General features: G+C 49.2%; 1 protein-coding gene across 1 annotated transcript; it reads right to left on the minus strand.

The window, feature by feature from the left end:
- Nucleotides 1–2,347: 2,347 nt before the first annotated feature.
- Nucleotides 2,348–10,849, minus strand: LOC136663557 (adenylate cyclase type 9-like). The gene is made up of 5 exons (XM_066640324.1): nt 10,715–10,849; nt 6,315–6,463; nt 5,164–5,205; nt 4,379–4,420; nt 2,348–3,914 (listed from the first exon to the last, which is right to left on the minus strand). The coding sequence occupies exons 1-5, from the start codon at nt 10,847–10,849 to the stop codon at nt 2,720–2,722; spliced, it is 1,563 nt and encodes a 520-aa protein (XP_066496421.1). The 3' UTR covers nt 2,348–2,719.
- Nucleotides 10,850–17,914: the final 7,065 nt, after the last annotated feature.

Raw genomic sequence — 17,914 nt, forward strand, 5'->3', positions numbered from 1 at the left:
GCTGGTGAGGGAGGCCTGCCTGAAGGCACCCGCTGAAGGGAACCGGGAGCTGGGAAGGAAGCCATGGACACACGCATAGCCCATGCTGGCCGCTCTGGCCCCAGCATCTTCCTCTTCCCACTCTCGGTCCTGTCCTGCATCAGTCCGCTTTGCTGTGACTCCACCACTCCTTCCATTCAGAGCCCCGAACAGGTTCCTGACGCCCCCTCTGCAGCAAGCCCTCCGTAACAGCACCAGCTGGTCCTGCTCAACCTCCCTGCAGGTAGCACTTAAGGCACAAGAAACAGCCTTGTTTCCCACCAGGTGTCCCCAGCAGCTTTTTCCTCATCCAAAATGCTGGAGGGCATTGAAGTTGCAGCCCCCCCCCCCCAAAGCTGCCTGGGACAACTACGCAACACAAGCTCCATTTCACTTGCGCGTGCACAGGCTTTTCAGGTGCCGCCTGTGTTGCAGTCTCAGGGGAAAGCAACGTGGGAGGCTCTGGACATGGTGAGCCTTGCACCACATGCAAGCAGGCTCCCAGTCCTGTCCCGGGGAAGCCCACTGCCCAAGAGTCAGCCAACCGAAGGTGCAAAGACGGTGCTGTGCACCACCAGACAGTGTCTCCCTCCCCCACTGGCCTTTTGGCTGGAAAGCCAGCAGTTGGCAGCGGGGCCAGGCCAGGCCAGGCTTGAAGAGCACCGTGTCTGGGTCCTGAGGAAGCAACAGCAGCCAGAGCAGAAGCCAGACATCTGAGCGCCATCTCAGCCAAGAGCAAGTACACCATGTCACAGTGCTGGAGCTAGTTCCAGATGTGCTTCGGCTTACTGCCCCAGCAAAGTCTGGTACTGGGGACAGAAAGAAGGCTGTGACTGTTGGAGAAGCGTGCTATGGCGTCCTTCAACAGGAAGGGTAGCAGACCAGACTGGGACTCAGTAACCAAAGTCTACATGGGAAAAGTGAGCAGCCTCCCACCATCACCCAAGCACATAAGTAGTGCACTAGGAATTCTGCTCCAAAGTAACATCTGCTGCTCAGTTTCGTGGTGATGAAGCTGAGGCAGGGGGAGGCCTCCAGCCAAGGCCCTTTTACCACTTCACACCTAAGCCAAAAAGGGGTTCACATTCCAACTCGGGACGATGAGCAGGGCAACCTCCGAACAGGCCTGTGAGGGGTTCTGGTTAGCCAGCTGGCCCCAAAGGTTGGAAGATACAACAAGAGTAAAGCAGTCTTCTCAGTGGAGCGATGAAAACTGTACAGGAGATGGTGCAGGATGAAGAGCGGGGGCGCTCTCCCTCCCTTACTCCAATCCAAGTACAGATGTCCCCATCCCCATATCTGCAGGGGTATGTTCCAGCCCCACCCCCAAGGACACAGAAACCAGGGACAAAAGAGGACCCAGGAAGTACTATGATCTGCCCCTGCCACACCCATTACCCTCCACTTTCTTTAATGGGCCTGTTTTTTGCCTTTCCAGCCACTGCAAGAGCAACATGACAAGCAGGCAGGCAACCTGCACACTCGGGAGATTAAGCAAAGGTCAACCAGAAGCAGGATTGTCCTGCTTCCTGTTCATGTTCTGACTGTGCCCCCCTAGCTGCCTGCCTGCCTGCCTGCCTGTTCATGGCCCTGAAGCCTTTTTCTTGTCTTGGACTCTGCTGGGCATTCTGAGTCCTGCCACTGAGAAAAAAACACACACAGTAAAAACAAAATATGCAACCAAACACTGCAAGGGGCAGGCTTCTGGGCTTGGGGGTTTTCGCTGGCTCTACTGAGGGAAAGACTTTGCTGAGACACACACTTGGACGGGCTTTTGGAATTCAGCAAACACAATCAACATGCACACACGCATGCACGCACACACACACACACACACACACACACACACACACACACACAGAGGATTATGGAGGGGAAAAGAAAAGGGAGAAATAGTCCCAACTCATTTATTAAGTTCTCTCTTAGGTCAGACCCAATGCAGAAAAGCCAGTTCCATCCAAAAGCTCACTCCTGGTGGAAGCCAAGAGTAGAAGACCTGAGGCGAGGACGGGGTATGCTTTCACTGCAGGAACAGTCTAGTCCAGCTGGCGCCGGATCCTACGCAGCAATGGGGCTTACCCGGCAAACGCCAAGTCACACACCCTAGAACACACCATGGCACTTGAGAACAATCATGGTACTCAGGTTGGGAGCCTGTCTGTTGCTTGGCACCATCGCTGAACTGCTTGATCCTCCCTCCCCCAGCCTGCACATATGCCATCTTCCCCATCCCCCTGCCTCAGGCAGTCTCCTCTTGCTTGCTCTTCATGTCAGTTGCAGAAGTGTTCACGTGCATTTGTCTGTTTACATACAAAAAGCTTAACCCCCCAGCTGCAAAAGCCAAAACAGAAACATAAAAGTAGTGTTGGTGAGAAACACAAATGATATAACCACGGCTGGCTTGTCCTTTGTATGTGTTCAGATTCCCACCCTGTGGCTTGACTTTGTGCCTCTGTACCTAAGACAGGGAGTCCAGCAGAGTCTACCGGAAGGCACTTGATGTCTCCTCTCGGCTGAAAGACTGCTGCCAAGGGGAGCTGGGAGTACGGAGGGAGCAAAAGCCCCACATGGCTGTGATCCACTCAGAGACTCTGTTGCCAGGAGAATTGGCTGCAACATGGCCAGGCCGTTTCCTGCCCCTCCCTCAGCAGGAGCGTCCGTCTTCCTGTAGGCAGCTCTTACCAGGCTGCTCTCCAGGCCATCATACGCTCCTAGAGTTGTTCAGCTTGGTCAGCTCATTGTCATCCTCAGACCCCTCTTCCTCACAGTCATTTTTCTCCCCAGCCTTGCCAAACTGGTGCCGCTCCTCTGACCTGGCCGGCTCCTTTGGCAGTGTCTGGAAACATGGCAGCCCATCCTTGAGCTCCACAGTGTGGCCCGAAGTGTGGGGCACTCTGTCCACAATCTGCACCGAAGAAGGCACCAGGCCGGCTAGCTCATCTGTGGGAGACCGCCCAATGCTGCCATCCACTTGAACACGGATGTCTGGAGATATGGACAACTGGTGGTGGGGAACTACCCCGCTGTCCATGCACTTGGGGTAAAGGTAGGTCTTCATCTGACCCCTGCCCTTCACGTTGACCGTCCCCCTGTAGTCAAAGTCATATCCCATCTTGTGAAGGATGCGGTAGCTCTCCTCACTCACCTGGATGCGGCACTCCACCCCTGTGGTGTCCATTCTGCTGGCGATGTTCACAGTGTCGCCCCAGATGTCATACAGGAGCTTGGTGGTGCCAATGACGCCAGCGGTCAGGGGGCCATGGTTGAAGCCCACCCTCAGCCGGAAGTTGAACCACAGCATGTTGCTGTTGAAGTCGTCCACCACCCGCATCATTTCTTTGGCAAACTCAAAGAGGGCCTGCAAGTGGCCATGTGGGCTGTTGCCGTCCCGGCACTGGGAGGTGTTCAGCCCCGAGGCAGCCATGTACGTGGCCCCAATGGTCTTGATCTTCTCAATACTGCTGTAGTCTGGCTTGCTTAGCAGCTCGTCAAAGTCCCCAATCAGCTCGTTCAGGACCCGGTAACACTCCTTGCCGCCCTCGTAATTCTCCTCGTAGAACTTGCTAAAGTTGACAATGCTAGCAAAGATCACCCCACCACTGTCATGGTTCTTGGAGTAGCTCTGGGAAACCTTCAGCTGCTCTGCCACGTGATAGGGAATGATGTTCCGCAGCAGCCAGTCCGCCTGGTCCCGCATGCTCTGGATTTTGGTGCGGTGGAGGTCAGCTTCCACATCTCCATGGTAATGGAGGCGGTAACTGACTTCAAACTCCCGATTGAGGAACCAAACCAAAAGGAGCAGAAGGAAGACACCCAGAATCACTTCATGGCCAATCAAGTCTGCTGGCCTTCTGAAGCCATCAGATGCTGTCCTGTTGCACGGATTCTCCGTGAAGCTGGAGGAAAACCAGAGAAAGAAAAGATGCACGACGCTGTCAATAAAAATGGCATTTCTAAGAAAGTATTTCACATCCTTCCTGTACCCTGCAGGCTAACAGCACCGTATGTGCCTGCAGTCACAGAGGACTGGGCACCCAGCACAGATTTTCACATCCTGAGTCTTGCTAGTCAAGTCCCTTGTGGCCACAAAGTGGATGTGGGCAGAGTCTCTTTAGGTCTCAGAAGCCAGAGAGCAGCTTTGGAGATCTGGAAGGTGTTTTTGGCCTTGGAGCCCTGACTGGCACGTCTCCTGGGCCCTGCCTTCCTCTGGAACCTACATCTGGCACTTCACACTCTGGAATGCTCTCCACTCTGCTCATATTTCACCAATATAACCAAGTCACTGCTTCTTTTTCAAAAAGCGTATGTCAAAACCCAAAGGGACCATCGCTCAGAATGGGTACCGCATGGTAATTCTTACCTGTAGTTTTGTTCTGAATCAAGATGGGGCAGTTCTGTGGAGCTGAAACCCAGAGGTAAGAAAAAATTAACACAAAACCAAACACAGAACGATTTCATACTTAACTGAGTTTATGATTCATGCAAGAGCTTGATCTACATTTGTGTTTCTGTCACTTCAAGTCCTAAGAACGTGGATGCTGCTTGTACGTAAGCATCTTTATGCTGTCAGATTAGTGTTGAAGAGATGAAAACACTAAAGACAAACGATCAAGCTTGTATACAGAAGAGAAGCACACACTTGCAGCACACGCATCACAGCTCCAGATGCAACACTGGCCTAGCTTCTTTTTTTTTAAAAGCAATGTTCAGACATCTAGCAGACTTATTTAGTGCTTTTCTAAAAAGCCAGCTGTGTCCACTCCATTTCTGAACACAGCTGGGCTCAGGACAGCCATAAGTGCCTTTACATTACAACCCAGGCCAGCCAATCCCCACTCTACACAACCAGGTTTGGCTCACAACAGGAAGAACCTGTGGTTTCTGAAACGGATTCTGCAAGGACGGTTGAGTGCCTGACCACAAAGAGGGCAACTGCAGCTTCATAGTGGACTCACCACCCAAATTATGCAAGTGTGCATGCATCCACACAAGTGCCCTTTGGACATATAGGGCTCTTTGTCCAAAAAATGCTACAGCTTGAATAATCCTCAAAATGTTTTTTAAAAGGCATGCTGTGGCACTCCATTAAGGCCCCTGACAAACTGGAAGTAACAAGACACATCAGGAAATGGTATTTGTGTTTACCTGAAATTCTGAAGAGAACCAAAGTTGGGAACTCTTGTGAAGCTGAAACAGAAACACAAAGATACACGTATAGGACATTTTCCATAGCAGTAACTGCTGCCATTACTTGACAAACTAAACATGAGAAAAAAGGACTAATGGACCCCCAATCACCATATCAGGAAATCCTTTCGGTCTTGACAGCCATGAGCCTCATGCTCTTTGCTGCCTCTGAGTCCGTTTGTACAACACCTTTCCTACACAACACAGGAAACTATGGTCCCCAGGGAAAAAGACGGTCAAGAGCATCTGTAACATGCACAAACTGCCTGCCCTGCAGGGATTAGAATACTCCTTGTAAGAACTGGGCATGATTTCCCTCTGTATGCTCTCTAACTTCACACAGCACTCTGATGATTCATGAGGACACCAAAACCTCAGATCCAGGGAAGGTCTGTCTGCAGTTAGAAATCTCACTTGGCTGCAAGCATCATGCCACAAGACCTCTCATGCAGAAACCTCACTTTTCTCCATAGTCTTGGTGAATGTCACTTTTCAACTAATGGTGGTGAGGAGGAAAAAAAGCAAATGCTTAAGTCTTGTGGTTGCAAAGGAGATCTGAGAACACTGCCAGCTGATGTAAGTCTGTAAGTAGCAGGCTACCTGGCCCAGTAATAACTAGAGATTTCAGGAAGGCCAATATACGTTCATGCTTACTTAGTGTTCTGGGCGGAATCAAGGTAAGATTTCTGTAAGGAACAGAAACCAGAACAGAGAATCCATTAACAAAAGCACCAAACAAAATCAGAGTAGCATCTTAGGACTTCAGAAGTCATTTCAAACTGGAAAATGTGAATTCCCCATGGTTGCCACCCTCCAAACCCAATTTGCTGGCCCTCTTCCCCAGGGTCTGAAGACATTCCAGGACAAGATTTCAAGGACAACACCTGCTGATTCAGGTGGTGGGTCCTCAACTGAACCACAACAGCTGGAGAATCTGCTTCCAGGTAGAATAGAGATGGGTCAGAAACAGTACTATTTTGCCCGATCTGGTTAAGGATGCTGTCCAGGACAACTCCTCCAGCCAAAGGAGGGCACTTTCCCAAACTTGGAGCAACAAGCAGTCACTGGTTGTACCACACTCAAGTCAAGCAACATTCTGTGAGGCTCACCTGTCAGGGCAGAGTGGCACATAGAGCAAGATAAGCAGGACCCCTCCTACAAGAGTCGCCAGAGATGATCTCATCCAAGAGCTGAGTTGGCAGAAGTTACAGTACTGGACAATGGTGATCAGGATTGCAGAACACATGAACATCGTATACTGCCACACAGAAAGACAGCAGTCAGTTGTCTGAACACCATTATCAACCATTAATATGGAGAAAACTACCTCAGAAACATTTGCATATTACTAGCTTTCAGTTCATCCCAAGGTCAACACAATAGTCAAGACTCAATAAGCAAGAGGGCCTCCCGAAAGCATCACTACTACCTCTCCTCCATCCCCTGCCATAGAATTCCATACCCCCAAGTTTTTACATGTCATAAATACTGTATATGAAACAAGGGAAGTGCCAAGTTATGTGATGTATCTCAATTCCTCAAAAAGAAATTTATTACAGTAGTACCACTGCATTTATTTCAATTTTTCAAAATATCCAGGAGGAAAATATATTGGTCTGCCCAAGAGAGAACCCATATTTCCAGGAGTTCCCCACCTATACAAACAGACACTTACAAGCTGGCAAACAGAAGGGCAGAGACAGTAGTTGGGGGCTTTTGCCAAGCCCCTTGGAAGCTAGTAATGGCTGCACCCAGCTCTGCATTGTGATCCAAGTAGACAAAGAGGCAGCCAACACAGAATTCTGCCCCCACTAACTAGACAAGTTTATTAGGGCACCATCAAACTACAGCTTCTCAGAGTCCTGTTTTGGCAGACGCTGGAGCAGAGTGCAAAAATAAGATCTTGGAAGTGTGTCGGGCTATCTTTTGTCACTTTAAGGCAGAGTAGGTGTGGAGTGTTTCAGTAAGAAAGGCTTAATATTCCCCCAGTGGCTGCCACAGGAAATCCATGCCTGAACCACTCCCAATTTTTTAAATGCTTTTTGCACTAATCCTAGTGCAAGGAGAAAGGGAGCGACAGACATATTTGTGCTGTAGCAGGATGTCAACACTGCAGCCAGACTGGGATCCTCAGATTCACAAAGAGGCTCACAGCATTGCCAACAGGCTTCAGCTCTCTTTCAGTGTCTGTGTGGCCACAGCATCATCAATGCACTGAACACTGCTCCACTGCTTATTCGGAAAGAAAGCATTAGAACATAAGAACATAAGAACAGTCCCACTGGATCAGGCCATAGGCCCATCTAGTCCAGCTTCCTGTATCTCACAGCGGCCCACCAAATGCCCCAGGGAGCACACCAGATAACAAGAGACCTCATCCTGGTGCCCTCCCCTACATCTGGCATTCTGACTTAACCCATTTCTAAAATCAGGAGGTTGCGCATACACATCATGGCTTGTACCCCATAATGGATTTTTCCTCCAGAAACTCGTCCAATCCCCTTTTAAAGGCGTCTAGGCTAGACGCCAGCACCACATCCTGTGGCAAGGAGTTCCACAGACCGACCACGCGCTGAGTAAATAAATATTTTCTTTTGTCTGTCCTAACCCGCCCAACACTCAATTTTAGTGGATGTCCCCTGGTTCTGGTATTATGTGAGAGTGTAAAGAGCATCTCCCTATCCACTCTGTCCATCCCCTGCATAATTTTGTATGTCTTAATCATGTCCCCCCTCAGGTGCCTCTCTTCTAGGCTGAAGAGGCCCAAACGCCGTAGCCTTTCATCATAAGGAAGGTGCCCCAGCCCCGTAATCATCTTAGTCGCTCTCTTTTGCACCTTTTCCATTTCCACTATGTCTTTTTTGAGATGCGGCGACCAGAACTGGACACAATACTCCAGGTGTGGCCTTACCATAGATTTGTACAACGGCATTATAATACTAGCCGTTTTGTTCTCAATACCCTTCCTAATGATCCCAAGCATAGAATTGGCCTTCTTCACTGCCGCCGCACATTGGGTCGACACTTTCATCGACCTGTCCACCACCACCCCAAGATCTCTCTCCTGATCTGTCACAGACAGCTCAGAACCCATCAGCCTATATCTAAAGTTTTGATTTTTTGCCCCAATGTGCATGACTTTACACTTACTGACATTGAAGCGCATCTGCCATTTTGCTGCCCATTCTGCCAATCTGGAGAGGTCCTTCTGGAGCTCCTCACAATCACTTCTGGTCTTTACCACTCGGAAAAGTTTGGTGTCGTCTGCAAACTTAGCCACTTCACTGCTCAACCCTGTCTCCAGGTCATTTATGAAGAGGTTGAAAAGCACTGGTCCCAGGACAGATCCTTGGGGCACACCGCTTTTCACCTCTCTCCATTGTGAAAATTGCCCATTGACACCCACTCTCTGCTTCCTGGCCTCCAACCAGTTCTCAGTCCACGAGAGGACCTGTCCTCTAATTCCCTGATTGTGGAGTTTTTTCAGTAGCCTTTGGTGAGGGACCGTGTCAAACGCCTTCTGAAAGTCCAGATATATAATGTCCACGGGTTCTCCCACATCCACATGCCTGTTGACCTTTTCAAAGAATTCTATAAGGTTCGTGAGGCAAGACTTACCCTTACAAAAGCCATGCTGACTCTCCCTCAGCAAGGCCTGTTTGTCTATGTGTTTTGAGATCCTATCTTTGATGAGGCATTCCACCATCTTACCATTGCTGTTGCCCAAGATGGGAGGAAGCCAGGTTTGGATGCAGAGTGCTTTATGTCTCTGCTCGGTCTCCCCACCACCTCCTGCTTGCTGCTACTGCGAAACATCCAGCAGTCGGATGACAAATCCATTCCAAGGTGCTAAAAAGTTTAGGATAACTGAGGCTAGGATGAGAAAGACCCGTTCAATCAGAGAAATCACACATCAGTCAGTTTAAGCAACACCCAGAACAACAACAACAACAACAGTATTTATATACCGCTTTTCAACAAAAAGTTCACAAAGCGGTTTACAGAGAAAATCAAATATCTAATGGCTCCCTGTCCCGAAAGGGCTCACAATCTAAAAAGACGCAAAAAGAACACCAGCAGGCAGCCACTAGAAAAGATACTGCTGGGGTGAAACAGATTATTAAACAAAATGTCTGAGAAAACAATGGGGTAGTGTCTAGGAGTCAGCATGTCTTTGCCAAGGACAGGTCATTCCAGACTAATCTCATCTCCTTTGGTGGAGTCACTAGTCTGGCACAGCATGGGAACAAGGCGGACAGAGCGCACCTGGATTTCAGCAAAGCATTCAGCAAAGTCTCCCATGGATAAAACGACAGCATGTGGGCTGGATGGTCCTACTATTGGGTGGGTTCAAAGCCACCGTTTGAACTACTGTTCTGAGTGCATTGCTGAATGGTTCCACGTCAACTTGGAGTGAGGCATGGAGTGGCGTGCCACAGGGCTCCATCTTGGACACCATGCTGTTCAACATTTTTCGAAATGACTTGAATAAGGGGGTGGAGGGGATGCTGATCACGTGTGCAGATGACACCAATCGGTTGGGGGCAGCCAACACCTTGAAAGAGTGGATGGGATTCATGATTCATAATGATCTGGAATGCTTTTCTTGATAAAAGCAAATGAACTCCAGCGACAGGCCTTGACAAACAAAATGAAGTGCTACAGAGACAAATATGGAGTCCCGCACATAGGAACAAAACAGTCAGAGGCACAAGTGCAGGATGGGGGAAACCTGGCTTGGCAGCAGTGCACAGAAGAAACCCTAGTGTTTTTGTGAACCACCAGCTGAATGCGAGTCAACACCAGAATGCAAGTCCTCAAAAAGCAAGTGCACTGCTGGGCTGAACGCCCAGAGGCACAGAGTCCAGAGCAGGTGCAGTTCTGGTTCTGCTCTACACTGCACAAGCCAAACCTCGCCTGGAACCCTGTGTCCACTTTTGGGCACCACATCTTAAGAACACCACTGATCAGCTGGAGCGGGATCAGAAGAGGGCAGTTAGGATGCTGAGGGAGCTGGGCACCAAGTCCTAGGAGAAACGAAGAACGCAGTGTGTTCAGGCTGGGGGAAGACTGAGGAAGGATCTGGGGAAGAAGAGGAGGCCTGTGACCCCTGAGGACAGGGCTAGAACCAATGAACTGGAAACTTTCAGCTAGACCTGAGGAAGCATTTCTTAACTGCAAGAGCTGCCTGGCACTGGGGCAGCTGCAGGCCCTTCCGCATCGGAGGTTCTCTTCAGGTCTAGCCGAAATCTCCCCCCCCCGTAGATTTCGACCCCCCCCCCCCGTAGCTAGAAGGCCACCTGTAAGGGATGCTGCAGTTGCCTGGATGCTAACATCCCTTCCAACGCTAACGTTCTACAAAAGATGCCTGCCTCTCTCTCTCCCCCCGACTCATGGACTTCCCACAGGCAACGGCAACCTACAGGCCAATGTGGGAAACGGGATGCTGGACTGGATGGGCCTCTGGTTCTGCTTGTTAGGTCACAACATCCAGCACAGCAAAACTTACATAGATGTTGGTTTCAAACTCGGAGGTAAAGTGCGAGAAGACTGCAAGAGCAGGAAGGGAGATCAAAATGGCTCCAATTAAGTGTCGCAGTAGCCAGCCAGCAATCACCTCCAACAGGCACTTGGTACAAGCCATCACGTCCTCCAAAAAAAACACCATTCTGGAAGCAAACACAACACCACCAACATAGACACATTTTCCCAGAGCAGCCACTTGTAACCAGAACAGAACAAAACCCCAACATTTCAAGGCTTCCAAACCCACCCCTGCTTCGTGGCTCGTTCCTTGTCTCCACACTGGACAGCCCTTTTACAGTGCCCAGAGAGGTTTCCTCTGCCTGGTGGAAGGAGAGGATCTGGGAGGGTATCTCCTCCTGTCTAAAGGAGATAACCCCCTCAAGGGCAGGTGTTAAATGAGCAAAACAGGTAAGAATCCCCCAGGAGCAGATCACTCCCAGTTTTCTGGATGCACCACAGCTTGAGGCAGAACTGTATAAACCTGAGACTGAAAGAACAGAGCAAGAAACCTTATCAACTGATGGTGAGGTAGCAATGACCAAGAGCACTGGTCTCATGGTTGCAGCACGGCTAGCAAGTCACCCCACCTCACAGGCAGAGACACGTCCCTGGACCAGCCTGCATGTCCTCTTTCCAACAAAAAACAGCCGTCACTGTAAGTGCCGATGGTGGTCAAGGAAGACATCCAGAGTGGCATCCGAGTCAGCAGCTCAACAAAAATTATAGGTGGGATATGTCATGACTGCTCTAAAGATGGGAGTCTGCAGAAAGAGGTCTCAGCTGAGACCAACGTATCTGGTTTGTGGTGCCTGGTGAAGGTGCAAACCAATGGCATGTGGCCTCTCTCATTTCTCTGCAGGACTGTGATAGGGTGAACAGGTCTGCAGTTGAGGTGTAAGGGTGGAGAGAAGAATGTCTTGCAGTTTTTTGTTTGTCCTCCGAGGACAGGCAACTCCCTGGTGGATGTTTATCAATGCTCTCAAGTGAAGAAGACCCCAAGGTGATTGTTTTGGGTGCGGCACAAATGAAAACTGAGTAGGGTTCACAGGTGGACAAGAGGGCCTAAAAAGGACAACAATGGCATCTCCATTCAACAACCTCCCAAGAGGAAAACTAGCACAAGCACAGTCTCCATTCAAGAAAAGCCCAACCACCCCACCTCCTGGAAACAATATGCATGGCAGCAGAGAAGAAAGGGAGCGTGCCATGTGCACACCGCCCTTCCCTTGGCAGCCTTTCTTCCCCCTCTAATTTCCCCCAGCTGCTGCTCCCCATTAGAGCTTCGGATCTGCATTTAGAAGGGTACATACACAATGGGGACATTGCAGGGGGGACGTTTGGAGGAGCAAGAGAGTTGTCAGGAAGCGTCTCTTCCCTCACCACTCTAAACATTTTTCACTAAAAAAAATAAAGCCAAGTTGGTGAAACATCACGAGCATGCCATGTGCACCTTAGGCACAACTAGAGTAGATGCGCACACACTCACCTCTTCTTGAGAGCTGCTCCGATAGGCCAGCTCCAAATCCTGGTCCAGGAAGTTCAGGCTCAGCTTGTTTATTGGTGGTTTAAAAAAATATTCATTCATCAAGCTAGAGGAAAGATGAAATTAACAGCTTCTATACAATTCTCCTTTGAAGAAGCAACTTCTACATTGTCTCATATCCAGGTTACTTCTTGCTAAGTTCTGGTGATCTTTACATATCTGACCGTTTGAAATATTAAGCATTTTCCTACTACACTAAAACCACCAGAAAATGTAGGGCAATATTTCTCAAACTGTGGGTCAGGACCCACTAGGTAGGTGACAAGCCAATTTCAGGGGTGTCGCCATTCATTTTAATGTTTTATTTTTGATACATTAGACTTGATTCTACCATGGTTTGTGACTGCATCTGGGGAATGTTACAGCTCTGTATTTTTAATAGGCAACAATCGACAAGCTTTTACCAATGATAGTAAAAGAGACTTACTCCTAGGTAAGAGAGGGTAGCACTGCAGCCTAGGATCGTTAAAAATGTTCCTGCTTGATGATGTCACTTCCGGTCATGACATCGCTTCTGGTGGGTCCTGACAGATTCTCATTCTATTCTCAGCACCGGCTCCGGGTGCTAAAAGTTTGAGAACCACTGATATAGGGATTGCGTCCCTGGATAGCAAAGCACTGCATGAAGCAGTGCTATAAGAGACTATAAGAGGCAGACAGCCAGGCAGTCCTGCCTTATCTGGTGCTTACTGGCCAGAACACACTGCTCTCATTGGCTACAGTCACTTTCAACCAACCCAGGACAATAAGAAAACAGTACTAAATGAAGCAGTATTATCTGAGCTATTACTCTATTCAATATCTGTGCTCTCTGTAGACAGGCAGACCCTGGGTCCAAGGATCTGGCATCCAAGGTTTCATTGCAACGCATTCTGGGGCAAGCCTAGGAAGAGAAGGGCCTCTGCATGACCCAGAAGAGGCTGCAGGGAGCTGCCTGGGGCACTCAAAACGCAGCAGTTTCGCTGTGCAATGGTACAGAAAGCTCTTTAAGGGCTTTTTTCTTCATTTTCTAAACATTTCTAAAGTGTGTCCCCAATATCTGTGGATTCACAGGGGGGTCTGGAATGGAACCCCCATGGATATGGGGCCCACCTGTAGAGTATTTCAAGTAAAGAAAGCAGAAAATGCTTTGCAGAACTCTGTTAGCTACATCAAATGGGGACTTGTTCAAAACTCCAGCAAGACTGGAATTACAGTGACAAACAACTGCTGAGTGATCTGCTGAGGAACATCAACAAAGAATTAGTTCCCAGAACAAAAGGTGAAACAATAATACAGTGTTCCACTCCCTCTGAACAGTGTCCTCTGAGGGACATAAAGTCCTATTTGAACTTTGGGACCGCAGGTAATTATTTGCGGGGGCACGGCCTGGAGTGGGAGGCTGTCCCAATAGCACTGTAGCGACTGTGGCTTCATGAGAACTCAGGGGTTTCCCCCTCACCTGCAGGGTCCTGCTGGCCTTGGGGAGGGTCTGGGAGGCCCACAGCCCTCTCTGTGGGTCTCCCTGATGCTAGAAATTACTCAGTTTGGAGACTGGAATGAAGTTTCGGTTTATGCTCAAAAACCAGAAGTACAGTGTGATCCCCAAACAGTTTTGCTTCCTTATGGTAGGTCATGACCCAACACTTTGGGAACCACTGATTTAGGTCATTTCTGGGTCGCATCACACATAGATTTTTTTTTACACTGCTTCCAATTATGCTGAAACTAGAAACAAGACTCTGCCACAAACACAGTTAGTGTTTGCTACACTGTTTTTATGTGAGGAATGAGCCATCACCACGTGTTCCTGATACAGCCAAAGAACTTTTGGAGGCTGCACATGTTTGTGCAAACAAGAAAATGACCCACAAACTTTTGTGGCATGGCAGTTAACAGCATCTAAGTTGGAAGTCCTCAGTTCAAATCTTGGCAGAGACACAGTCACTAAGCTCAGGTCACAATGAACAGACCACATCGACATTTTGGGTAGCTTCAGATGAACCACGAAGTACAGGAGCCCATGGCAAGGAAAAAAAAGATTTATTAATTCTACTACCATCAAAATACCATCTTCAAACCACTTTACATACTTTTGTCATCTTTATAACCAGAACAGAAAAATAGCAGCAACATGATCCTCACATTATAGCAGGGGTCTCCAAACTTTGTGGCCAGAGGGCCGCATCAAATATCTGGCATGGTGTTGAGGGCCGGAAAAAAAAAGTTTAAACATAAAATTTATTTAAATAAATTAGAGATGGAACTTAGATGAGTGAATAAATGAATGAATGGCTCATTCATTCAACCTCTCTGGCCCTTGAACACCCTCCAGACGCAACCAGAGCGTAGTTCCAGTCATGTTTGGCCAAGTGGGCTTCATTGTGGGGCCAAGAGGCTTTCAGGGGGCAAGGGCCGGATAGAGGCTCACCAGGGGCCGCATCTGGCCCCCGGGCCGGGGTTTGGAGACCCCTGCTTTATAGCATAGGGCTGACCAAGCTGGCAAGAGTCGGCAGCTACTGTCCAGTCAGCAACTCTGTTGACAACGTGAAATTTGAATTGGGGACTATTTGAGCTCAACAAGGAGTTCACCCTCTCAGCCATTATGCCATACCAGCTCTTCAAGATGGTGCAGATGACCATGTTCGTTCAGAAACGGGGCAAGCTGCAAAGTGTGCTGGAGAGACTCGCTAGGGCACCAATGTCTGAATGCCCACAGCCAGCAACCTCCTTCAACAAGTGCAGTCTGAACAGGTAGACTCTGACTGCCATCTCCTGCAAAACACATCTGATAACTGGAACCAGCTCCATCTCACCTGTCTTCCTTAATTACATCCACAAAGTGGGCATCTGTTTTCTCTCTGATGTTTTTGAATCGCAACGGCAGCAGAGCCGACGGATCCAAACTCACTCCTACCCATCTTCCTTTCTCCTGCAACATTTCATAAAGAGATGTCTGGCTGCTGCTCAGCTTCTCCTCTTGCGGAGGGCTCAAAAGGCCATTCTGGGACTTTGGACTGCACCCTCCAGGGCCCTGGTTCAATCAGAGGAAAGAAGTCGATAAGCCAAGGGAGCTTGGGTGACACTTGTTTGCCTTCAAGGACTTCAGCCGCAGAAAGGTCTCAGTTCATATGTCATTTTGCATTTTTTTTTGTACGCTAACTAGCACATGCAAGTTTGCAAGGACAGGCTGATAGGAATTATTCCTTCCAAGCACTCAGGTGGATTTAAAACAACGCACTATAGCAAATCAATTTAAAAAACAAAGTTTCTTTGCTCCAGTGATTGAAAAACAGCCTTGCTGACCTTTTAACTCTAAGGTAAGAGTCATTAAGAAAACCACACCTGAATGCAGTTACTTCTGGGTGCAAAAGCAGTTTGGGTGCAAACTGGGTGCAAAAGCAGGATGCAGTTACTTCTGGGTGCAAATGCAGTTACTATAGGGTGCAAAAGCAGCACCCTGATCTGTGGGGAGGGGGGCTGAAGACAGATCCTCGAGCCAGTGGGGGGCTGAAGACAGGGGGGTTGAAGACAGATCCTCGAGCCAGCCAGTCTTGAGCCAGATTCATGATTAGCCAGGACCACAGGCACACGAGATGGATTCAGTCACAACATCTTGCTACCACCCCACAACTCACCCATAGTCCCATCCTTTCCCCCAAACCGGTGAGCTGCCTGCTCAGCACTGTAGGGGGGCCATGACCACATTCGGTCCAGTTTAGTTCTCTTGGGCGGGGGGGGGGGGTTGCTTTTAGTGGACATACTTATCAACCTCAGTTTCAAACGAACAGCACCTCAACCACCTGTGACCACTAGGGCAAGGAAAGGCCACCAGGGTGGCAGAGCTACCAACCAGCCTGTGCCAGACATGTTTCTCCAACTCACTGCACTTGGACATCCACCAAAACTGTGTAATGGGAAAGTCAGACAAGATAAAGCATTTCTTTGCCCAGTGTGTCATTACCCTGTGGAACTCCTTGCTGCAGCATGCAGTTATGGTGTCTGGCCTGGATGCCTTTAAAAGGGAATTGGACAGCTTGAGGAAGGAAAAGTCCATCACAGGTCACAAGCCATGACGGGTATGTGCAACCTCCTGGTTTGAGAAGGAGGCTACCTGACAATGCCGGGGCAAGGGAGGGCACCAGGATGCAGGTCTCTTGTTGACTTGCATGGCTCATTGAGTTCAATAGGGCTTACTCCCAGGAAAGTGTGTCCAGAAAGAGAAGGCCCCCAGGCAAAAGGCATGCCCAGTCCCCCCACAGGGCACAACCTGGTGCATTCTGGTGAATTGCACCAGGGCCACAGGTGGCAGGCACTAAAAGGGAGAGAAAAGGGGTGGTCTGGGGGTGCCAAGACTCCAGAAGCCCTGGACAGTGATTGGCACCAGGCGGCGGGATCAAGGCCTGCCAGTGTTGGTGCAGGATTGACTGTAATGGGGCTTGCTTCTGAGTGGACGTGCCTAGGGCTGGGCTCAAAGGATGCCATCCTACCTGGGAGTAAGCTCGATTGCCTGCAGCCATGACACTGATATGGGAGTTGACATATATAAACGGTTCAATTTAAAGATGGCAGACAGTATGTTTGGTCAAAAATAGCCATGTCCTGTTAGGGCTGATCTGTCCATGAGGGAGAACGAAGGGGCCACTTCAGGCAGCAAGTTGGGGGGCTGCACCCCATTCACCTTATCCTCGCAATCCTGTTTCAGGTGGGTCCCCATTCATTTCAATATTTTATTGTTAGTATCTTAGACTGGATGCTACCAGGGGATGTGCCTGCATTTGGGTAAATGTTACAGATCTGTACTTTTCACAAGCTACTCTGTATATTCTTTGAACAATGATAGTAAATGGGACTTAATCCTGGGTAAGTGTGGGTAGGACTGCAGCCAAGGATTGTTAAAAATGTTCCTGCTTGATGATGTTGCTTCCGGTCAGGACAGGACACTTCCGGTGGGTCCTGACAGAGTCTCATTCTGAAAAGTGGGTCCTGGTGCTAAATGTGTGACAACCACTGCATTAGCCTATATGTGAAGCTTTGATTTATTGCCCCAATGTGCATGACTTTACACTTGCCTACATTGAAACGCACCTGCCATTTTGCTGCCCATTTTCTTCCAGTTTGGAGAGATCTTTCTGGAGCTCTTCTCAGTCTCTTCTGATCCTCAAAACTCGGAAAAGTTTGGTGTAGTCTGTGAACTTGGCCACCTCGCTGCTTAGCCCTGTCTCCAGGTCATTTATGGAAAGCACCAGTCCCAGGACAGATCCTTGGGGCACACCGCTTTTCACCTCCCTCCACTGTGAGAATTGTCCTCAACTAGTTCCCAATCCAGGAGAAGGCCTGCCCTCTAATTCCCTTGCTGTGAAGTTTCCTCAGTAGCCTTTGTTGAGGACCATGTCAAAAGCCTTCTGAAAGTCCAGATCCATAATAGCCACAGATTCCCAATCCCCTGCAGCCACATGCCTGTTGACCTTTCAATGGTCAACTTCTGAGTAGACATGCATAGGGCTGGGCTCTAAGGCTGCCACCCTAGCCACACTTTCCTGGGAGTAAGCTCCATTGAGCACAATGGGACTTACTTCTGAATAGACACACACAGGATGAGGCTATGAGCTCAATTCTCTCCCCACCTCCCCCCTGCAGAGGGCGGCCCTCCACCTGGTG

Source organism: Tiliqua scincoides, chromosome 13, assembly GCF_035046505.1.
Source record: "Tiliqua scincoides isolate rTilSci1 chromosome 13, rTilSci1.hap2, whole genome shotgun sequence".
Taxonomy (NCBI): Eukaryota; Metazoa; Chordata; class Lepidosauria; order Squamata; family Scincidae; genus Tiliqua; species Tiliqua scincoides.

Coding starts and splice junctions, on each gene's coding strand:
- LOC136663557 (XM_066640324.1), bottom strand. CDS start 10,849: ATGGCTTGTACCAAGTGCCTGTTGGAGGTGATTGCTGGCTGGCTACTG. Junction 6,464..10,714: donor AGTTTGAAACCAACATCTAT/GTAAGTTTTGCT, acceptor TCTGTGTGGCAG/TATACGATGTTCATGTGTTC. Junction 3,915..4,378: donor GATTCAGAACAAAACTACAG/GTAAGAATTACC, acceptor GTTTTCCTCCAG/CTTCACGGAGAATCCGTGCA.